We start from the raw sequence: 25,267 nt of genomic DNA, 5'->3' as shown, positions 1-25,267 counted from the left end.
CAAATGGGACCTCATGAAACTGCAAAGCTTTTGCAAGTCAAAAGACACCGTCAATAAGACAAAAAGGCCACCAACAGATTGGGAAGGGATCTTTAACTATCCTAAATCAGATAGGGGACTAATATCCAATATATATAAAGAACTCAATAATGTGGACTCCAGAAAATCAAATAACCCCATTAAAAATGGGGCTCAGAGCTAAACAAAGAATTCTCACCTGAGGAATACGAATGACTGAGAAGCACCTGAAAAAAATGTCTTTTTTTTTTTTTAATCCTACCAGACCCAAGCCCCTGAGCATAATTAACCCCCCTGTCTGGCCTCTCAAGCAAAATGTAAAAAGGTTTTGCTATGTTCTCTTACACTGGAAACTCAGTATATAGAAATTCACGTCATTCCTGCTGTAGCAGGAACTTGGTCTGGTGGGGTTAACAAGCCAATATCTTTAACCAGATCTGAAACAAAATGTAATATTTTCTATCAGGCAGTCTGACTGTCTGTTGAGAAATTATTACAAGTCAGAAAAGACTTAATGTATGACAAAGAATGTAGTTTGCTAGTCTGTATTGGTGTGTGAATTGAAAAAATGGTGTTGATAGGCAGGTGGTGGAATGTGGACAGTTAGAAATAAACAGCTGCAGTACTAATTGTAATTAACATCCCATGATTGTAAGATGATAACACAGGATACCTGGGTAAAGTACACGTCTTTACTACCCTTATAACCTTGTAATCTAAAAATGGTTCATAGTAACAGTTTACTAGAAGAAATATACCCTGGCTTAAATGTATTATTTCCATAGAGCCTCACACAGAACATATGTGATACGGTTCACAGTGTTGAAAACAAGGGTGGTTCTTAGATGCAGGAAAATCAAGTGAGTGAATTCACTCACCTTAAAGGATGCCCTTAGAATGCTTCCCATTTGAATCTCTGCTTCATGTTTAGGTAACTATTTTAGATGAAAAGTTTGCTAGGATATCTTAGTTTGACACTCAGAGGCATTTAAACTGGAAGAGCAGCCCAGGACTTCACTATCTCTCCATATCCCCGGCCTTATGAGGAGTAGTAACCAGATGGACTCAAAAAGTTTGCTCTTTATTTCTGCATTCTTTAGGTGGTCTGCTAACCTTTCCTGACTCTTCATTGTCCCTCTTTTCCTCAGGTCTCTCAGTGTTGACATTGCTTCACCTCTGCCTCTTGCTCCTTCTCCTATGTCCCTTAGCTTCAGTTACCACTTCTGTACTAATAACACCCTAATCATAACTCTACTCCAAATAACACAAAGTTATATTTCTATTAACTAACATTGGGACAGAGGAGCTTCAGTGCCAAACAAAATTCACCGTCCTGCTCACAATATCTCATTCAGTGGCACTGCCATCATCCACCTATATACACCTTTAAGCTACCTTATCTACTACACAATGTTTGATCACACTTAAAATTTCCTGGTTTCCCTATCTGCATGCAGCTCTTTGCAGGCTTACTGGTGCTACAGTTGCTGAGTTATTTTGTTAGCTTTAGTTCACCCATTTTTACTCCCTTCTTTTTCTGAAAAGTAACGCACTACATAGTAATTGTGCTTAATATGCTCTAAATCATTAATTACCTACCATTGTTAAGTATTTGCTCAAACTAGGCCATTGTCTAAATGTGTATGCCAGAGGATTCTATGACCTTCCCTTGCACATTCACTCTGATGCATGCTAGTAGCTTTCTTTCATTCTTCTCACATATATGGGTAGAATCTCTCATATCCTCCTCATATCTATCATTAGTAAGAATGAGGATATTTATTATAAAAGTAGCAATTATAATTTAAAATTTTCTAAGCTACTAGTATTTATAGCATTGTAACTAGAATCCAGGTGCTCAAGTTCTTGGGCAACACTTGGACCTCTGTTTGGCCATGTGATAGCAAACAGCTGTATAAGTCTCCATTTTATTCCTTGTAAAATATGAGAGTTATTTTGCCTTATAACAAACGAAGTCATATGGTAACTTATGACTTCTAATACTCTCTAGTCTAATACAGGGGACAGATGGGTAGCCATGAAGTAACTCAGGTATATAGTTGATGCTGCACACCAACTGCAGGTAGATGTACAACCTGTATATTTCATCCTTTCCCTTGTCATCTGCGGAAAAACTGGAATGACAAATATTCTTTTAATGAGAATGTAGAATGTAGCTCATAGGAACAAGGTCTTTCTTGCCTCTCTAGTTAAGCAGAACTCCTCACTCCTCCTTTCTAGTCTACCTCATCAGTTTTCCTTATACTCTTCCTTGTTCTGTTATCTCCTCAGCACAATGGCATATGACATTTTTCGCTTTCAGTAATTTATAATATATTTTTAAATGGTGAAATGCATGCTTCATATGAACAGGTGCTCATGTGTACCACCATAACCAAACTGTGCCTGAAACATGTAGGAGCTCCAGCATGAACATGGTCAAATTCGGAGGATCTTCTTTAGTAAGCCTTGCTATCAAATGTTATTAGACATTATTGCTTGCTTTAATTGTCAAAGCCTGTTCTGATTCCACAGATTCTGTCCCATTGTAAGTGAAAATGCTTCTGTTTTAGAAATGCATGGTAATTGCCATGGGTATATCCAGTATTTATATTGTATTATATTATAATAATGTATAATATATTTTATATGGTGATATATTATATATGGTCCTATGTATCTCTATATATGATATAACATAGGATTTTGATACAGTGTGTGTTGTATGTAATGTAAATGTATTAAGATCTTACATTAAGTTTGTTCTGTGCTGTATAAGTTGTTACTTCTGGAACACCGACGTCTTTTCTGTTTTAAGTTACTAGCACATGTCAAGAGGAACCAAAAATATACTGATTGCTTCATAGGGCATTACCATTGTGAACTTGATAATAACAAATATGTCTTAAAGAAGTGATAGAAGGCCTTGTACTCTCCAACAGCAACTATGTAACTAAGCCAGTGTTTGTAAGGCATGTGTTACAAGCTTGTGTTGGGAGTCTGGGCCTGTCTACCTCAAATGAATGTTAGGAGCTTAAATAGTAATTTATGAACTTTTAGAAAGGAATGTGAAATAAATACTATATCCATCCTCACATGATCAGCGGTATATCAGTATCTTCAAATATATCAACCCTCACCCTTTAGTACAGAAGCAGTGTTGTTTTCTTTGGCAAGTGCTACAGGAATTGGAACAAATGCTGTACAGGCTGAGTGAGAGACAAGGATGCAAGTGAAGGAGGTTGCTGGCCATCAGGTACTAGCATCTTGTTTCCTACATCATTTTCAGAGGCTTCCCAAAGAGGAACTCACATCTGTTTCTCCTTCACAGAACAGAAATCTGTTTTATAGTACTGTGCAACAAGAGAAAATAGATAAAACTGGTGCTTTGAGGTGGTTTGGGAGATGGGCTAGAAACATAAAAAGTGTCCTACCTTAGAGGCTCTGGCAGTCTAATTCATTCTTGCAAGAAGAGCAGTGTATGTTTATAGGCCCCAGGACAAAGGTTATATTTATCTGATTACCAGGAATCTCAGCTTTATGACTCACTTGCCAGATGGAATTTCCTATTAATATATCCAGTGACATCTTTGGTGGTTGTGAGGATACTCTTTAGAAGACATGGGGCATTATATGCAAAGGAATTTTATACCATTATGAAGATTCAGAAACCAGTACTGGAAAAAGAGACAGTGTCTTGAGGCCTTCCTCAAGATGAGTTGTCATGAAGTAGCATACAATAGTTTAATAAATAGAAATCCCTCCTCATTTTTTCCTTTTGGCAAGATATTAAACACAATAGCACCTGTATTAATAAGTAAGATATACACTAATAATGTATATCTATTTTAAAAAGTGACTTTTGTATAGGTACTAAGTCATGCCTGATCTACACTGATAATGTTGTATTTAGTTTTAAAAGTTTTATTTACTTTATATATATGAGTACACTGTAGCTGTACAGTCAGTTGTGAGCAACCATGTGGTTGCTGGGAATTGAACTCAGGACCTTCAGAAGAGCAGTCAGTGCTCTTAACCACTGAGCCATCTTGAGCCCTGTATATTTTTTTGTTTTTAAAGTGATTTCCACATAGCTACACAGTCATGCCTGAGAATCCTGAACTGATGTTCTACCATGTCACAGAGGTACATATACAGAGCACTGGATCCTCAGTGAGGCCTCGTGAGTACTCAGGGAGATCCAGGACTCTTTCCCTCTTCCCAAGTGTATTCTCTTTGTGTTAACTCATTAACATCATTGTCTCAGAAAGTTCCCTTTGAGTAATAGAAAATGGACTCTTGCATGCTCAGTTTCCACCCTTAGCTCTGGAGATGGAAGTAGAAAATGCTTTCAGGTGTCCCTGCTGCTCTTCTTTCTTAAGTTCAATGTAATGTTCATGGTCAAGGCACTATCCATAGCCACACATCGACATATGTGGAATAGAAATAGCAACACACCCGCTTCTCTTATGTGTACCTTCCTGTCTAAACACATATGAATGTGTATCTTTCCTACTGTAATCTTTTGAATCAAGATACTCTAAGCACATTAGGAAATAGTACTTTCTGAACTTATATTGATTACCTTTGGTCGATTTCAGGTGTCTATAAAATTAACCTGAAGAATGCTGACTTTTAAAAGCATTTATAGAAAGAAAATATTTCAGTAGAATATTATTATCAAATAAATATTGTAGTCCATATTATAAATTTACTATGGTACTCATATCCAGCCTATTCAGCAAAATGGTAAATAGCATTGTGAATATCTTCAATGTAAATCCGAGCATGACAACATGATAAATATTGTAGTCACATGGATTACTATGTATGCAGACTAACTGCACTGTAAGATGTAAGCATTAAGTAATTAGCATCACTGCAGTGACAATTTCATTTGACATTATAAAATGGCCCAACTCATATCTAGAAACCAAAGTGCTAATACCAAGTACAAATTTGCCACCAGAACACTCTATTCTTCTTAATGGTAGAAACATAAGCTATTTATATTCCACCATCTTGCAATATCAAATGATTATGCTACAGCAAGTCTGATAGCTACCCGTTATAAACTACACAAAAACAGTGAGTAGAATTTTATACTAGTAAGCACTGAGGAAATAATGCATGAAAAACACTGCAAATAGCCAATTCTTACTCATCCAGAAGTGGAAACTAGGCATTTGAGGTATTATGTTAGATGGGCATATAAAGCTAAGTATTATTTTATGGCCAAGGCAAAGCAAGAAATACTGCGGGGTGAGAAGTGATCAGGGTGCAGGGTGGTCGCATTGCTATTCCAAATGACCACATGTGAAAAAAAAAAAAAAAAAAAGACAGATCTGTGGTACCAGAGTCAGCAAACTTCCAAATGGTGTGCAAAACTAGCTGCCTCAGCGTGAGGAGGATCCTGACAAAGGCGGGAATGGGAGCAGCACTAATTCAATAATGACTCTGAGTCAGTTGTGGATGCAAGCTGTCAGTTCAAGAGCTCTGTCTTTGCCCGAGGATTCTCATCATTTTCCTCCTTCTTGTTTCTTCCTTCTCCCTTGCCATTCATTTGCCTTTTCCAGTGAACCTGAACCCAGTCTTTCATTTATAAAAGCTACACCATCAAGGCTTTGATCTTTGTTAATATTTTTTTTTTAGAAATCCTCATATTTTATGAATTCTACATCATTAGTCCCAAACCTTGCTTCCTTAAAACAGAAACTAAACACAAAGCAGAAGCCCATTTCCTTATATGTTTTACCCAGCCTGCTCTTCAAGGAGAACTGGGCAAAGCTCGTGAGGTTTCCTAGTACAGCAGGCAGCAGTCTTTAGTAACTGTTTTCATGTAAACTCATACAGGAGACACACTGCGTAGGTTAAAATGATTTCTTACAAAGTTTTCAAATCTATGCAAGTAAAGCAGCTAGCTTTCTCTGATATCTCTCTAGGCGTGGTCATCTCCAGTCCTTCCAGGAGCTAGGAGAACAAGGTTTTAGCTTTTTATGTGTGTAAAATCATCCTTCAATTCTTTAATCTTTGTTTCCTCAACCTAACAATTCCATAGACTCATGTGCTCTCCTTCTCAAACTATTTCTAATCATATACAAGCCTGTCCCATAGGAAATAAACCCATGTGTCATTTGCTTGTATTTTATACATTCCATCTTTTCCTATCCATGCCTTTTCTTCCTGAGATCACTTTAACTCTCTGTCCTTGATGTCCCCAAGTTCACCCTGGCTAATTAATGCAATAGTCATTGAACCTGAGGGTACATGAATCTCCTAATAATTCCAAACTCAAGGTCAAGTCTGACAGTGAACCATTTCTACTAAGGACCATGTAGGCTTTTGTGGCCTCTGTGGTTATGTTGTCTTGATCCTTTCCCATGGCCCTTAAGGCCAAGCCGAAGGCCTGTTCCTCATCCTCCACAGCCTCATGATCTCCTCCATTCCGCATTCGAGAGGGCTGCATCCATTCCCTTTATTATGGAGTGATTAGCTCTGAGCAATGAGGGAAATATATTTCCCAGTAAAATAGAAGACAGCAGATCAACTTCAGGAGCACAGCAGTCACTGGCACTTGTGGGGGTCATGGGATTGAGGGCATGGCACCTCCTTGTATGCAGCTGTGCTTTACTCAGCACCTTTTCTTTACCTTCTCAGATAGCATACATCTTATTTTCTGGGACCACAAGCAAGTTTCCACAGAAAGGGAAAGAGACTGTGCAAGTCGAGAGTCCTATCAGATATTTATCTTGAGTAGAACAGCATGCATATTAGAGAATTGTTTAGCTATTTTCAGTGTGTTTACCCAGATTTCAAAAACAAACTTTTCAGCGTTTCATTTGTCTACCAGTCAGTAATTTAGCCTCAGTGGACAGCATCTATATAACATCAATTCTAATAACCTTTCTAAGTCTACATCCAATCACTGAAAACTTAGGAATATGTCATAAATTATATGTTTTCAATTTCATCTGAATGACTACCATGGGATGATTGCTATGGTATGAACATTATAAACCATGATCGATACAACTTCCCATTTCTCCAAGGTGTGTAATTCACAAGAATACTTTGGAATTCTTTTTCCCTAGAACTATGTTCATATGCTGATGGTGAGACGTGTGGACATTGTAATTATCTCCAAGAGGCTTTATGATACTCAAGCCATTTATTCATCCACACTCTCATTTATTGTCGTTTTACTCACAATAAATAGATTACTGACTTTTCTCCACAAAGCTTTTCATTGTCACCAGAGTTAAGTTGAATAAAATTATGTAAAAACAAATTTTTTTAAGACTCATGAGAGATTGTTGTATTCTCTTCAGCTCTCCTTGCCATGCACTTCCAGAGAGTGGAAATGTAAATCCATGCAAATTTGCTCCTAGAATCCATTAGAATATTTACATTAAGAAGGCAAAACAATGCATTTCTACATCTTCTGAGATGCAATTTTTGTTTTGTTTTAACAAAAACCTATTGTATCTCTAGAGATCCTATTGCTATTGGTATTGCTTGGCAAACTGTGGTCCACTCCATCAAGGAAATTTGAGAGTGCAAGGGCCCTCCCTGGGGAAGCACAACATCATGACTACAGCTGGCTTTGATATGTTGGCCTGTAAGATATGGACCCTTTCTAGGGTCAATTTTAGAAAGCATTTGAGTACTAAGGGAATGAACTTGGCCATTATACTACATGCTTTTGTGTATCTAAACCAAAGTGTTTCATGGGTGTTTAAAAGCAATAGAAGCACAAGGAACAAAAATCAGTATGTATTGACAGAGGGTGGGAAGAGTTGAGGCAAGTATGAAACCTATCCCTTTCTACACAGTATATAGAGTCCAAGGAGGGGAAAGGTCACCGCAGTCATCAGGACCAGTTTGTCATGTCTGCTTTTTAGAGAATCTGTGATCTCTAGGCCAAGAATTTTCATCTCTGGGTAAAAAACATCCCAAGATAGTTTAAAAAAAATAAAGTTTCATGTCAGATTGAAGAATGTAATGACAATAAGTCATGAATTAGTCTCAAAGTTGATTAAAAATTAAACATATTTTTTTCCATCAGGGATTTCAAAAATAGGGACCTAGAAATTACCATTACATATCAGTGTTGAGTTTGTTGTTTATTTATTTCTATCTTGAGTCCTCAGAAAAATTTTCACATATAGACTTTTAGTATATGTCTTAGTCACTCTGTTACCTGTTGTTGATTGAGAAAAGTAAACTGAATGAGACCTAACTCTGATTTGAGAATATGCTATCTGTTGGAGCAAGTGCCATTGTGTTTGTATTATCTAACATGCTATCACCCAGGCTATAGCAGAAGTCTCATAGAATAGGTGAAAGGTTGACTTTACAGCCCAGTTCTCTGCTCTCTGCCATGTGGAAATACAGAATACCAATCTGCAAACCAGTAGAGGTTCCTCAGCAGGAGTCGGGCCTTTCCATCTTGGACTTGTTTAGCCACATGAACTGAGGGAAGTAAATACTGCTTAGAGTTCCCTGGTTGTGTTCATTTCTTATATCATGCTGAGCTCAAACACACTCTGACAGTTCCTTCTTTTTATTTTTGTTTTACTTACTCTTCTACACTTTCATCAGTATGATATAATGCTCTTTGAGCAAAATCCCTTACCATTATCCTCTGTTATCCCATTTCATCTATCATCAAATCCCTTCTTCCTAAGTCCCTTCTTACTGTCATGTCTTTGTGTGTGTGTGTGTGTGTGTGTGTTGTGCCCCACTGTGAGTTTGTTTATTTGTTTGTTTGTTCCAGAGAGTTCTTAATCAACAACATGTTTCACAGAGTACCTGTCCAAACACTCTTACTTTCTTTCCAGTAAGGCAAAGAAGTAGTCATCCTTGGTAACTACTAATCACGCCCTCCCTAAGAAGGAAGGTCGAGAGAATTACAAACTTGTGGGAGGTTCTGAGACATCAAATATTTGTGGAATTTTACTGCAGGGTATGAGTTGAGAACTTAGCTTAAGATCCATCACTGGAGGGGAATTTTATACACTCTGAAAGATTGAAACTTAATTTTAAGCGGAACCAGAATTGAGATGGTAGAAAAAACTATCATTACTAGTAGATGGTTGTTTAGCTTTTAGACAAGTCACTATGTAGATATTGTCCAGGCCAGGGCCAGTATGGTTAACCACACAAAAATGCTCATGCATTCATTAAAGCTATGTATTGGAGGACAGAATAAGAATTATTAAAGAAAAATTATGAATTCTATATGTGTTAACTTACCATTGGAAGTATTGCTTATTCCATACTCATACAGGTTGGCATTTACTGTGCCATGCCCTACAGTGGGTGAGATACAGTGGGATCCCATAGGACTGATGGCTGGGACTGTCTGTGCCTCCACTTATCAGTGTAGCCTGTGCTGTGGCCAGAAGAGCTGAAACTTCACATTCTCTGACTTATTACTTTGTTTCATGCCAGTCTCTAGAATTATTTTATACCCTTATTAAAACATGTATTTCAAGTATTTTGTTTTGCTTTAAAACATTTTGTTTTATTTTTTTTAATTACTATTAGAATATCCTAGCTCCAATTAATTTGTTTGCTTTCTCTTGGCCCAAATTTTTTGTCTGTGGATGGTACTTACACTTCTGTCTTCAAATTATAACATATGATATAATTTAACTATAATTTTCATCATTGTGCAGTATAGATCTTTGAAAGTTAAAGACTGGTAAGTGTGCCAAGTAAGCTGACTTAAACCCATGTGTTTGATTTTGTTAGATTGACTTTGTACTGTTAGGTCCTTCCTATCTAGAGGCAGGGAATGAATGTCTTAGTTTATACAGCAAAGTCCCTATTTCTGTATTCTCACAGTAACTATTTATAATACCCACTTTTACTTCCATAAGGTCTCACTATGTACATTAAATTATATGATCACCCTATCTGGGTGAGCCACAAGGAAACTGCCCATTTATGCATCCCCAGAATTCAATTTCTAGAAAGTAAATGTAATTAAAATAAGCTGACAGTCACTGTTCTTACAGGAGATGATGCAAGCTGTATCTAAGTCTTTTTGAGGTCAAAGAGAGAAAAACTTGTCGTTTGGTTACAGGAAGGTTTTTATTGCCTTAATAGAAAAGTAAGATCACGTCTTCCCTTGGTGTTATATACTTCTTAGCTAGCCTTGCCATGGCTCTGTTAAGACATTTAAAGCAGAGCCCAGTTTTTCATTCATTTTTCAAAACAAAACACTTTCCACTACTATTTAACTTACAATGTTAGAAAATGAGAATGTTACAAGGGGAAAGAAATGAAAAGAATCTTGAAAAACATGCTAATAAATTTAGTTCAGACCCTCAGCTAAAGTCCAAACTTTAGTTAGCTGGCTATACAGATACTGATACTGTAGTTGGCTCACCGACCTGATATCACAGGACTTTGAGATAGATTTTTACTAAATGTAATGACCTTTGAAAAGCCAAAGATGTCTTTTAGTACTGCCATGTCTTGTTAACTAATAAGATCCTTTTAAATGATCTTGACCTGAGGATAAGAGATACATATAAATCAGTCAGGATTGTTTTCTTTTTTCAGATTTACTATGTAAAAAAAGAGAACACGGTATTTGCTGGCATGTGTATAGATGTGATTACAAACATATAATTATAAGACACAAACATACAAACTAATATTAAGAAATAGAAATTTTAAGCAATAGAGTATTATCACTAGATAATCTCTTAGTGTCCATTGTTATGCATTAGTGAAATTGATTTCTCAATTACCTACCCTTTTGTCAATAATATTTGTCAACAATACTGTGGAATCATGGTAAATTCCATGTGTTTCAAATGCTCCTTCCATTATACCTACATCTAGTTTCTTTGAACCCTCCTTTATCTTCTTACCACACTGACTCGGTTTTGTCCCCATTTATGTATCTTAATTGTGTCTATACTCCCATTGAAACTCCCCATAATCCCTATTTTATCCATCTCCCTGAGCCATGGCCCTATTCTTCCTTCCCTCCACCACTTACATCTGATGATCTCTTCTACTGCTGTTCTGTTCTTGTTTCAATCATCGATTTGTTCAACAAACATGTACTGGCTGCGTGTGCATGACACTATTCTAACTGCTAGAGATAGAAAGACCCTGCCTTCATGTTAAGGATAGTCTATTTCTGGCAGTGACCATGGGACATGCTATGTCATTAAACTGCTTAGCACTGCATTGTATTACAAACAGTGTGAGGGTTATAGAGATATGAAGTAAAGAAAGTAAAGCTATTAAATAAATATCTTGGGATAGATAATGCGCTCTAGAAAAAAAGTAACAAATGCAAAGTATTTGAACTAGGAAGATGTGCCTTGTAAGCAGTAAGAGAGACAAAGGAAGGGAGCTGTGAATTCTCTCTACCTAGCTCTCTAAGTTCCCAATGTCGGGTCACTACCACGCCAGCCCCATGCTTCCAGATTCCCATGGTCTTTTGGGGTGCACTTTTTGCAAACCCACACTTTGCAGCCAGTACCTTTCCCCCTGGAATCCAGTTGAGTCACTGTGTGAAGGAAAACACCACACAAACTTAGTGCCGAATCAACAGGTAATTCAATCACTGGGAGCAGCAACTAGCATCCTAATTTTGTAAGCTATCCTAAATATAACTCCTCCGGAGGTAAATCCTGGAGGTTCCACCATCTAATCCTGAGGTCTCTTGTTAGCTACCTCTTGTCCTCCAGCCTCTCCCCTGTCTAAAAGCAAGACTTTTTTTTTTTTTTCTCCCTCTCCTCTTGCTCTACAACTAGGAAGTCACTCCTGCTCCTTGCCCACTGATTGATTCCTAGAAATCTTTATTCATTAGGGGAAGGTTCACAGGAAGTCACCTGAGTACTTAATTCACTTCTCATCCCAGGCAGCCCCTCTTGGGGAAGCTGAGTTAGCATCAAAATACAAACATCACCAGGGCTAGCCACAACACTGTAGTGATAATTTTATTGTTATTTACTGATTCCTCATTCAGGTCTAGTAAATGGGCACTGGACACTTTTAGAAAATGCCTGGGTTCTCTGGAGCTTTAGTGCAGGCTGCTATCAGAAGCAACTCCAACCTTTCAACTGTGGCATCCTCATTCTTGTCCTTTGGGTCTGTCCTACCACCCTCATTCTGAATGTAGTCTGCCATAGCTCACCTGTATAGAGTAACTTGTGGTCCGGTGGGTGTAGGTGCATTTCTCAGTCTTTTACCATTCACCACATTATAGCTAATGCTCTTCCAAAACCTCTGTGGTGTGTTTTTGTCTTCCATTTCAATGTTACTCAAATAAAGGAAGGAGCTTGACATTCTTGGGTTGGTTGGAACAGTTCCTAACAAGTGTTGGATGACTAATAAATATCTCTTTCTTGTTTGCTACTTGCTTATTAATGAAACATAAATATATGAATTGTATATATGTGAGGTAATAAAAATGACATGTTAATGTTTTTCAAATACCACTACTGTGCTGTAGAGCTCATTGGGTAAAATGCTTCCTCTGTAACTGATTTTAGATTAACAGTAGCCATGTGAAAATTAGGCAGTGTGGTAGAGTAACCTCAGGCCTGAGCAGGGTTGGGGAACTTGCAAAAGTATGTCCCTGTAGCTCTTTGGCAAGCTAACCTAGCCAAAATTTATGAGTTCAGTGAGAGAACATGACTCAAAAAGTAATGTGGAAAACCTGGCAGCATTTTTCAGCAGGTTAGAGTACTTGCTCTTTCAGAATACCCAGATTTGGTTCCCAGTTCCTACATGGTGTCTCATAGCCATCCTAACTCCAATTCCATGGGATCCAACACCTTCTTCTAACCTCTGCGGGTGCCACACATCTCTTTGGTACACATACAGGAATGTAGGAAAAACATCCATACATACAAAGTAAATAAATATTTTGAAGATTTAAAAAATGTGGAGAATGATTCGGAAAGACACCTGACATGGACCTCTGACCTCTATATTCTTATATCTATGCATTCATGCATACCTGCCTATACACATACACATGTGCATGCACACACACCCAGAGAGAGAGAGAGAGAGAGAGAGAGAGAGAGAGAGAGAGAGAGAGAGAGAAACACATTCATTTTTTTCTAAAATAAATCTACAAATAAGTTAAAAGCTGTTCTCAAGTAGGGAAGCACAATAGCGTAGTAACTTGATTATGTTATCTCAGCCTGCTCGTTAGCTTCTTGCCTCTGTTTCTTATCAATAGTTTTTCTCTGAGCTCTTATAACTTTATTCAGGTCCTTCTCTCAGTAAATACTCATGGACTACTCCATTGCAAACACTGTTAAATTGACCATGGTTTATGGGCCTCTGGACAGAGGGACGTACATGTATATCAAAGGTTCTCACAAACATGAATGAGTAATGTTAGAAGTACATGCATTGGGCTTTTGAGGTCCAAAATGAACTTATTCTCATGGATCACATATGGTCTGTCATAGATCAAAATCCCTGCTTCATTGGCATAGTCAGAGAGAGATATGCATTTGAACCATGGAAATCTTATAAACATATATCTGGGTAGCATCTGTCTTGCTCCATCTGAATATCGTATTCCATGCAGAGCTGGAAGAACAGATCTTGAGAAGTAGTCCAAAGCTGACCCTGTGGACCCACCTGCAGCTTGCACTGCTCCTCTGCTGGTTTTCATCAGCCTTGCTAAATACTTCCTGCAGGGAAAACGAGTAGTGATGAGGAGGAACCTTGCTGCTGCTTCTGAAAAATTCAGCGACTGATTTACAGATATTACTTATTCATCGTGCTATCCCATTGCAGAAGATGGGAATTAAATTCCAACCTTAAAGGTTATGGGATCCCTCAAGGCCTAGAGTGTATTAATGAAAAGTTGAGAACCTGATACAGATTCAAGAATCTGCATAGTGAGTAATCTTCCATCAGGCCTAGCTTCTCATATGAATTTAGGCTCTGGTTAGGGATATGACAGTACATTTCTCTTCAGTTTAAAACAAACTCACGTTAAATTTCCTGGAATCATAAATAGTCCTGACTCAGCTGGAATGCGGTAGGTTTCACTCTAAGAACTGTAATGTACAAGTAGAATATGTTTTCCTAACTGATTTCCTGACAGTGGACCCTGTCTACATGTTGGTTGGATTGCTTACAGTGAGTGCATGCTTTCCTCAAAAGATGAACTCATACCTTCAGTCCAAAGGATACATACTTCCTACATTTCCCTAAGTCCCAAATCTAACTGTTAGAAGACTAGAGGACTCAGTCTAAATCTACTACTGGATCCTGTAAATGTGTGGTTTGTCTTAAACTGCAAGCTCTAACATGACATATATAATCCACATTTTAAATCCCCTTTCTCTCAACTCCGATATGAACAGATATGGGAAGCTCACCATAAATTTCTTCGTTCTTCTGTGCAACTTACATTTTGATGTTTTGATAAAAATACCACTAGAATGATGATGCATCTATTTATCCTTTCAGTGATATCTCTCTCTCTCTCTCTCTCTCTCTGTGTGTGTGTGTGCAAAATATTTTTTATTTAGTTATCAGGGCCTTGAATATTGTATATATATTAGTCATTATGCAAATTACCAAAGCTTAGAAACAGTAAATAAAATAAGTTAATAAATAAATTACATAAATAAATCAAAAACACTGGACAGTCTCTCAGGCTGCTCCCACTTATAATTCCTCTCAGAACTAAACAGGCTCTATTGGTGTTTATGTCATAGATAATTTTCTGAAATCCTGCCACCTTTTCAGACTGCATATTATCTAAGTTGTAATATATTTTAAAACCTACAACCAAAATTTACTCCACTTTAAGCAACTGCTATTATATAAATTGGTTATTACTCTTATGTTTTAAAATGAATTAAAGGTTTTTGCACAATGTCATAATTAAATGCTTCCTTCCTTTCTGCTTTATGACTGGTCTATGACCTCTGACTGTATGAACATGTCAGAAATCAGTGAAGCCATCTGCATGGAAGGAACATATGAATGAAGTGCTACAGTGTAGCCTGCTGCTTTGCTGGGTTAACAGGCACGTGGTACAGACTAAACCTTACCATCAAGTAGATCTTGATTTCCAGCTCTGCCGCTTTCCAGCTCAGTGGACCTTGAACAATGAACTTGTTTTCTCTTTTGAGCAGCAGATTTGATGAATGCTTTTGTTTTTGCTTATCAAATGTTATAATACTGCAAGCACCATTTGGGTATTTGATACTATGACGTCTTTGTATTGTTCACGTTTGTGACTTCTAATTTGACTTTCCTTGCTTAGGTTGACATGATTGTGACACTGGGAGGTCTCGGTGGGCGTTTTGACCAAATCATGGCATCTGTGAATACCCTTTTCCAAGCCACTCACATCACTCCTGTGCCAATTATAATAATCCAAAAGGACTCTCTCATCTACCTCCTCCAACCCGTGAGTAAACAGCGCCCCTCATCAGCATTCTGCTCACAGAGCCAGTGTTCCTGCCTGCCTCAGTCTCTCACAAAGCTCCCTTCCTTGAATTGCTTTGTTTTATCCACTGCCTTGTGACTGAAGAGCACAAAGGTAGAAAAAAAAAATCAGATTTTCTGTGGGTTAGTGCTTTCTGTTTATGTTTTGGGTGTTGGTTTTTTGTTTTTTTTTTTAATTTTTCTCAGACAGAAAAGAAAGAAAATCTTGTAACTTTTAATTAAATTGCCTAAGAATTAAATTTAGCACTTCTGCATTTTGAGTGGCTGAGTGTGAATGACACTCAAGAAAAGCCTCAACAGGGAAGCACAGCTTAGCAAGTATTTCATATGGGATCCTCGTGGATTTGGAGTACTGTCATTATGATTGGAAACTGGGTTTGATTTTGCTTAGCACTTAAAAGGAAAGCTTTAGCTTTTACTATTCATAAGTTGCCTGCTTATTAATTTTACTCCCTCAAGTAATTCTCTAAAAAATGATGTCACTCCTTTTCAATGGTAAGCATCACAAATTCCTCTGCCAGTGTAATGCACAAAATAAAATTCTTACTCTAGAACCAAATTTCATAAGGATGAATGAAAATCTGCACGTCACATCATTCTCCTTAAGCATTATCAAGGATAGGGGACCATTCCATTTTACCTCTCATTGTTTTTTGGTATTTGTTATTTTGTGTCTGCCTCATCTGTTACATGCTACCTGTAGTGTGCCAGCACTGAGAATTGTTCTTTGGCTAAGACAGCGGGTCTCCTGTATATTCACTCACCTTTGTTCATCATGCTCTGCTTTGGTTGCTTGGTCAGGTTTTGGTTTCTGGCTTGTTTTGTTGCCCAGCTTGGTTGTTTCCTGCAGATTCATGTGAGAAAAGCGGAACTCAGGTTTCAGATTCCTTGCTGTCCTCTTAGGCATAAGACTTGCAGCTCTTGGTGCCTTTCAGCTGCAGTGCATGGCCTTGGGGATTAAGACAAGTAGTTACATTTGATCGTGGCCCCCAGTTCATGTGAAGTGAAGGAGCTAGTTACAAACATAACCATTCTTGCAGTAGGCAATTATCTGCTCTTGTAATCAACACCTGAGATCATCAGCTGCTGAAGAAAAGGGTTGCTGATGCTCATAGCCTTAGTAGTTTTAGCCCAAGACCCATTGACCTTGTTGATTTGTATGTTCTGAGGACATTGCAACAATAACGTGATGGTATAAAAACCACTCCTTTTCTGTCTGGGATACAAGAGAGGAAATAAGCGTGCATGTTCCTGTGGGTACTGTTGCCTTCCAGGTCATACTCTCAATGATATGAAGGCCTCCTACCAGATTCCTCTTCTATAGCCCACTAGACTTCACCTCCACATTCCTACTGCTTCCCAAAAGTGCCATGCTGGGCACCAAGCTTTTTCACATGCCAGTAGAGAACATTTAACGTCCAGGGTATAGAAGTAATGCAATGATTAACGTTTAGTAGATAAATATGTTGAGAAAATAAATAATTTGGGCAACATGGAATAAGGAAAATATTCAGAAAATATTACATTCACTCAATTTAGCAATTACTCAGAATTACTCCACATAAAAAGCTTTTTTCCCCCTAGCAATAAAGCAGTCCAAATGAGAGAAAATGCTGTCTTCTGTGGGTATTTTACTGAGCTTACCTTTCCACACTCTTCAGGAGTGAGTCAAGGTTTCCTGGGGGAGATGATGTGAAAGCCATTGTAGACAGGAGCTATAAGTAAAGAACCAGGTTTAGGGTATATCATGAAATATCATTGGAATGTTACCTGGAAAAACGTCAGAAGAGTGCTTCTTAATATTTTTTTTTCATTTTATGCCCTGCATCTTCACTGTAATTGATAGGTTCAGGACTTTCTGAAGCAAGCAGTTTGGGAATCTCCTCGTCACCACACTGATGTCTACCAAGAGTTCCTAAAGACTCTCACCCATTGTCATTTCATGTATTGCTCCATTCTTTTCTCTCCTCCTCTGCCACTCCAACTGTGTGCATTAAGATTCGCCTTATGTGTTATATGTATTGCTAAGATTCTCTTTCATAATGTTTATGTCTTGGTCTCTTTAGACTTCATCCAGATGCCCTCTGCCTGCTCTCACTTCTCCTCATTCTCTGCATCAGCAGCATCTGGCTACTCAACCTCTCCACTGAGACTCTCATCCCCCCTTGATCGCACTTTCTCATATGCTTGCCCTATATTCACACTGGAATAATTCTTATATGTCATAGTAGTTGACTTGTATATTTTGTAACTTCAATTTCCTCTGTGTTGTGTACTTTGAAGCTGTGAATTTTACATCTCTGAAATCTCCCCCCAAGGTAATTGTCAGAGGCATTGGTTAAAAGCAAGCCCCAAGGACAATGGGGCTTTCACCATCATCCTGAGTGGACACCTATCCCTGTTCATAGGACCATTCACAACACAGGACATTTTGTCTGAGACTCTTCTGCAGCATCCATTAGTGTAACTCATGATTGTAATACCTCTGGGACCTTTGATGTCAAATGATGTGCCACCAAATGTCCCACTTCTCAGGTTTGTTATGGCAAGTTGTAGTTGAGTCATTTCTCAGCATCCAATGAGAGTGTTTATATTCATCTTGATGTGTAGGGCATCCGTTTTATATGGCGGCCCCAAGACATCAGTGAGGTTCACTGATTTAGAAACTGCTGTCAAGATGAAACTTAGGTTTAGTCTTTTAAATGGAAACTTGTTATTTTATCTCGAAGTACTGTTATTTTTAAGCGGATATGATGCGTTTTAGAGAAATCTTTTAGATTTTCTTTAGTATCTTTAGTATTTTCTGTCAGGCTCTGTCAGTGAACTACTCTCTGTAAACTCATCAGTAATAATTAGCCTCAATTCCTACAGACTCTTTTGGAACTCACTGTTTTCGTATTAAGGGAGAGTTTCGTATAGTTGGATAGGTCTTTCTATCTTACCTTGTAGACAGCTAAAGCATATGGTGGGGTGTGGTGACTATGCCAGAGAAATTCTCCCTCTGTAATGACCACCTTAAGCAAGAATGCAGTTAGCCAGTGAACGAGAGCTTCGGCCCAAGAAGAGAAGGCACCGTGTAAGCTCAGAACTCTGCCTCAGTAGAACTGCCAGAAAGTACAGTTCTAAGAATGTTCAGGGATCCAGTCCCACATGGTTTGTGAGAATATAGCACAGTGTGTCACCTTGTACTTATTGAAGCAGAATTCTAGGTTCTCTAAACATGCTAGATACACAGTGTTATTGTGATTACCTACATCCCCATGCACAATGCCCTGTATTTTTTTCTCTGCAGTAATTCTGGGTTTGCAGCCTTAAAATTATTAGAATATTCCCTATCCTCAAAGCATAACTATTACATGCAGTGGGTCCACATGTTCATATTGATTCACACCCAAATGACCCTTTGGAGAGGGTCAAGACTTGCCTCTGTGTTCCACCAGAGGATGGGGACTGTGGTCTTTACAACTGCATTCTAGGGAGAATTTTCTTAGTGTCTAGCCCTTGTCCCCTGATTTTTTACATGTCTAGTAAAAGAATGGCAAAAATATTTTAGTAATGGAAATGTAAAATGCAGAATGAGGGTGTGGGGCTTTAATCTGTGAATGGTTCTATATGACCTTTAAGTGCTTAAGCCGTTTTGTTTATGTGTATGTGAGATGTGAATAATATAATGAACTTAATACAATGTATTCCAAAACTATTTCTCAGAAATAATTCTTAGGAATATTACTCAGAAATAAATAAATGAAAATGTAGGTTTATTGAACCTCAAAAGGGAATGCTTGAAGCTGAACTATTTGGCCTTTTGTTTTCTTCATGTTTATAAGATAATGTATGCAATATGTGCGTTATTGTATGAGCATACACTAGCTAATATTCGTATTTGAGAGAAATATGCAGAAGAGATGTCCCACAGGATACTGTTCATTGTTACTATTAATTATAATCATGATTTTAACATGAAAAGAAACATTATAAATTTTAATTGAGGATATTTTCAAATATTGTAGATTTAGGTTCAAGAAATCAAAACTGCTGAGCTGTGGCATCAAATGGAGAATGACTTAAGATGTTTAAGTCAGTATTAATAGTTAACCCCGGGTAGGATGGTGATTTTGATGCTTTAATATGAAATCTCTCATTTAACCTTCATAGCTGTACTGTTTAAAAAAAAAAAAAAAAAGCAAAGCAGATAATATAGTTATACTGTAAGGCTTCTGACTCAACACTTTTTCCACAGCAGTACATCCTCTCTTATGGAATTAATGGACTACGAAAGAAATGACAAGCTCTTAAAACAAGTCATAGCCCATAGGCAGGTAATTATCCATAAGCAATGTGTAACTGAATGGCCAGTTGCTGAATGTGTGTGTACATTCAAATATTTATTCATATGCATAACATGCATACATGTGTATATTTTATATGTACATATAAAATCCTATGTGATATTGATAGTTTTACTTACAACATTGATTTCAAATAATATAAATATTAGGCACACTATGTTCTGGTCACTACTTGGGATCTACTCCAGGACCCTATACACGTGAGACAAGCATACTACCAATGATTAATATGGAGTACAGTTTAAGGCTGAATCTTTCCTTGTTACTTTAATTCCAAATTAAGAAAGATTACTTTCTGGATTTTTCTAAACAATAAAATCTAAATACAGAAATAATCTCTATCATACGAACAGATCCAATGATATTACTATTGAAATACTTTTATATTGAAAACTACTTAAAATCAACCTAAATGTTAACTATTCTGAGTGCTAAGTTTGGGAACAGATGTCTTCTTAACATTCTTTTACAATTGTAGTTGTCTGACATAGCTATCAAAAAAAGAATAAACTATCTTATGGGAGTTGTTCAGTGTTTTAAAAATGTCATTCATAACAAACACATTTGGTGTGTTTACTATGTAAATGTTAATTGGTGAAGGACCCTTTTAAGCATTGGGACTAAAATGTGTACTTACTTTGATCTTTTTAAAAAACTTCTGTATCAAGCAATCATAGGCTCTGTGGTGGTCTCTCTTTCTTTCAGATAGTATGCACATGAGATTTTTCATGTAACTAGCTTATCTAACTACGTGATCATCTGTGATTGATTGAGCAAGGTTATTTTAGCCATTTAAGGCCGAGCTGTGTGAGGGGCTCTTTAGCATTGTTTAGTGTGTTTCAGTTCACAGCCCCTTTCTCATCTCCTTTCTGTGTCTTTGTTCATCAAAAGCAGGATTTTAAAATAAAGGTTCAATAACATAGGTCCCAGTGCACATGAATGAAGCTCTGTTCCCAGCATGCACCACTTTATTTTGCATGGTAGCACGTTTCAGTTAGTGTAGGTCAAATCTCTTAGTGAATGGAAACCCCAAAGTAGCATTTGCTTTGATGGATATGTTTAAACTATCATTTGAAGAAGGAAAATTAAAAATGCATAATTATTCTTCCCTGAAAAACAAGTTCTCTCTTTTGCCTCAAAAAACATATTTTTTGGTAAAATCTGCTCAGGCTGTACAATCAGGATCCTTTCTGTGACAGACTATAGGTATTTTCGATCTAAGTCCCCAGTGATTGACACCCATGCTGGGCTGAATTCCTGCTGTCAACACATAACCTTTTTTACCATATAACACCTGTGGACAGGATGGTTCCAGGTTTCCCATTCAAACTTTCTCATTTTCTGGTCCTGTGCTTCCCAGTGGGATAGAAACATTAGCTCTGTACGTGAAGCATAAATTATCCTTTATCTCCAAGTTTGGGGACAGTTTGTAATACAAGTTAATAAGATTTATGGCCTGAAAATGAGATGTCCAGGAGTTAATAGGTGTGCCTTTTACATTATCCTATCTCTGTCCAGTGATTCCTCTTTAGGCTTCCCATATCTGATATGGAATCGTGTTACAGTGTTGACTTTTGCCAGTTCATATCTCAGCCAAGCAAACTTCCAAACATGTTGTAAATATGCCTTCCTCATGATCTTAGCTCTGTTTTATTGCTCTTTGGTTTTTTTCTCTCATTTTCCCTCTCTCTAGATTAATTACTTACTGTATAAAGTTCTGACATTTTCTGCAATGTACATTTGCAGTGCTGGTAATGAATATGATAAAAAGATGTTAATAGTCTGATCAAAAGAAGATGAATATTCATGAGGTAAATTTGGCATGCATGATAGTTTCTGATGCCAACTGAGGGTCCATGTCTGTGTGCCCACATACACATATCCTCAGCACAGTCTCATCTTTGATAACATCAAAGAAGTAAATCTCAGCAAGATTTACAGTGGGGTACTGGGAACTTTCCATTCTAGACAGTTCTGAAAAACCGTATTATTTATCACCCAACTTTAATTCCTGTTTTTGAAAGATCACTTTATTTCTTTTCTGCTGCATGCGTATAATACTCGTAAGTTTTGTATTGTCTGTTAGAATCTAGCATAAATTATGCAATAGTGAAATTTCAACATATGTAGTAATGCATTTAATTGTAGAAATGTAGTGTACTCACAGAATGCTAAATACCAAATACAGGAAATGTCATATATGTGACTAATATTTGCCCAGCAAAGCCTTAGGATCTCATCATGTGCAGCAAAAGACATGGGTCTGAAGTATGGTATTCTGCATGAAAGAACAGATGCAGAAAAACAAATCCCACATGATTCATCTTACAAGGATATTAAAATGTGTTGATTGAAGTGTGTAATAGTGATTGCTGGAGGTTAGATTATGGGTATCAAAGATGCTGGGAAGTTACATAGCAGGAACTTAACCATAAATAGAAGTGATAAATTGTGTTGTTCTGCAAAACAGTGTAACTACAGTTTCACAATGGCCCATATATTTTGTGAGTAACTAGGAAAAAGGAGTTTGGAGGTTCCAAACAAAAGGTCACAAGGAAGAGGTGGAAATGTTGATTACCCATGTTTGATAAGCACACATTTTACACATGCATTGAAATATCACAGTGTACTCCATAAGTATGGTGATTATTTAATGTTAATCAAATACTTCTAAAAATATCTGAGAAGTAGTAATTGTTAGCTGCCATCATTGATTTTCCATTGCACTGAACACAAAAAAAATTATAAATTATCACTTTATTCCTTATAAATTTGTATAGTTAAAGTAATATTTTTTAAATAAAAATATAAATTGGTGCTGAAATGTAGCATCTTAGTTAGGATTTCTATTGTTGTGATAAAACACCATGACCAAAAGCAACTTGGGAGGAAGGGTTTATTTTGTCTTATGGTTTGTAGCCCATTATCGGGTAAGTCAGGTAGATTCCATGGAGAAGTATTCCTTCCTTGTTCTTCATGCCTTCTCAGCCTACCATGTTAGACAACCTGGGACCACAAGCCCATGGGAAGCACCATTCACAGTGGGATGGGCCATCCTACTTCAATCACTAATTAAAAAAATGTTCTACAGGATTGCAAAATGCCAATCTGGTGGTGGTGGCATTTTCTCTATTGAGGTTCCGTCTTCCCAAATGAGTCTGTATACCTTATGTCGGATTGACAACTAATCAGCACATGTAATATCTCTCTGAAAGTGACTGTAAAGGGGCTCCAAATCCCTTTATATCTACAGATAGCCAAAATCATTGATCTTTCCCAGCCTTCCTTTCTCCTCCAGAAGGAAATGACTGATGTCCATGTCTACCCTTTACTACATCTGCCCATATCTTTATTCTCAGGGCAGCTTTACCCTCAGTGCATGCCCTAATCATTGCCCTTACTTTTTTACTCATGTCTTTGCTTTGGATTCTTTGCTCCTCTGAACCAAGGCAGCAACTTCCCCAGTAGAAGGTGTGAAGATACCAGATTGTTTACCTCTGTAAATCACCCCTGGGCTTTTCAGAAATCATTTCTTTTCTTGTCCTCCTATCTCTGTCCTCTTAGGTCCCTTTTCTTCACTGAGATGTTTAAACATTAATACAATAGCCTAACCTACTATTTTGTATGCCAGATTTGAAGTGTTATTTGAAATCCTTATATTTTAATGTGAAATGGGGCAATCACATCTCAGAGCTATAGAATCCTTATTTCTCTAGATATTTCAGTGTCTTCTTTAAGTTAATAGAGTAAATTTCTCTCTATGGTTTTATTTATGCTTTAGTAAACTAATTTTCTTAACAAGAAATAATACCACATATCCAGTGTTTATTTTGTACATGTTGTTTTGTCGATTTGTAGAATAAAGCACCATCAACATTCTTATAAATACCCGTTATGTCATAGTACTCCATTCAGTACTGAGTACAGAAAGCAGAGATGGTACCAACACCATTAGAGTGGAAGGAACAGGGAGATACATACTGAAATTATGAAACAGTGTGACCAAGCACCAAGCAAATTAAGGATAGCGAGAGAAAATATCTAACCCAGATTGGACATGGAGTTGATAGTGATTCAAGGATAGTCTCCCAGATGAAATGATATCTGAACTCCAACATAATAGAAAATTATAAAATGGAATGAATAGATATTTAATGTGGTACTTTGGAGAACATAAGGCAGCACACTAGGTGCTACAGCTGGATGTAAAGGCAGGAGCAGCCGGGTGCTGTTTGTGTTGTAGGCCAAGGTCCAGCAGTGGTCATTTTATCAAATTTTATCAAAAAATGACATTTGATAATAAATTTTAATAGTTTGGAACCACTAGAAATCCCAGAAAGGAATGATAATTAATTTTCAGAAGTAAGCATGAATATAAACACAATATAGCAGTGTTTGCTTGGGATATGCGCAGGAAAGTTGTTGAAGAGACACTGAAGTGTCAGTATTATTGATGCCTAGGCTACAGACCTGGTTATTGAGTTTGCCCTTTGGGATAGAGACTTTCCATCAAAATGGGAAACTGGCTAATTGATTCTAGTGTGTCAAGACACTTAAGTATTTCTGGAACCAAGCAAAGTAGAAGGGTGTCTGATCTAGGCTGGAGGTAGTCCATAAGGGAGATGAGATGCCTGTGCAAGTGTGAGTGGTGCTTGTGTATGGATTATACACATATACCTGAAGCCTTGTAAGAGAACTATTCCAGACAGAGAGTAAAATGAGCAAGGGCAGACAGATGGACCTACAGAGTACCTTGCCAAAGAAGTACCACAGATTTTGAGTCACAATGTGATTAGGAACTGGACTACTCAGCTTGGGTGTGAATCGGAGGTAGAGTAACATAGCTTTCTTTTACGCTGCTGTTCACCAGCTCCACAGATTCCATGTGGCTTCCTTCCCTCTTCATGTGTTCCCTGACCATCCTTGGGCTCAGAATCAGATCTTCTAATGTCCTTTTCAAGTCTGGAGAAAAGTGTTCCATTGATTATCTTTCAAAATGGCTGTTGCTAATCTTTTTCTCTGTTTGTGTGAAGTTAGACTTTCCTTAGGGGGAAAAAAAATCTTTCTGCATATCACTCTTTTTAAGCTCTGCTGAAAATTTGAAACTTACAGACTGTGCTTGCAAACAAACCCTACTAGGTCTCCTTCATCTGGATTAGTTTTATAATTTTGTATCATAATCCACTCTGGCTCTGTGACAATACCATAAAGTGGTTGGCTTTTAAATAACAGAATCTTATTTCTTATAGCTGTTGGGGCTCTACAGCTGAACATCAGGGTGTTGGCAAATTTAATTTCATGGATTTCTTTTTGTTTTCATCATGTCCACATACTAAAAGGGATATCTGGGCTCTTAGAACCTGTTTATATCCTCATCCACCAGGGAAGAGCCCTCGAGATCTGATGGTGTTATGTCAGGGACTAGATTACAATACACA

At 37.5% G+C, this 25,267-nt stretch overlaps 1 protein-coding gene across 3 annotated transcripts in view; it reads left to right on the top strand.

The window, feature by feature from the left end:
- Window positions 1–25,267, top strand: part of Tpk1 (thiamin pyrophosphokinase 1) — a 320,069-nt gene that overhangs the window by 177,509 nt on the left and 117,293 nt on the right. For all 3 annotated transcript variants that reach the window (XM_029478480.1, XM_021164682.2, XM_021164683.1), the window contains one exon: window positions 15,296–15,442. In XM_029478480.1, the coding sequence (XP_029334340.1) occupies window positions 15,296–15,442 (147 nt within the window). The remainder of the gene's footprint in view (window positions 1–15,295; window positions 15,443–25,267) is intronic.

This window comes from Mus caroli, chromosome 6 (genome assembly GCF_900094665.2).
Source record: "Mus caroli chromosome 6, CAROLI_EIJ_v1.1, whole genome shotgun sequence".
Taxonomy (NCBI): Eukaryota; Metazoa; Chordata; class Mammalia; order Rodentia; family Muridae; genus Mus; species Mus caroli.
The sequence above is the reverse complement of the archived record's forward strand: the minus strand, read 5'-3'. Positions and strand labels throughout refer to the sequence as shown.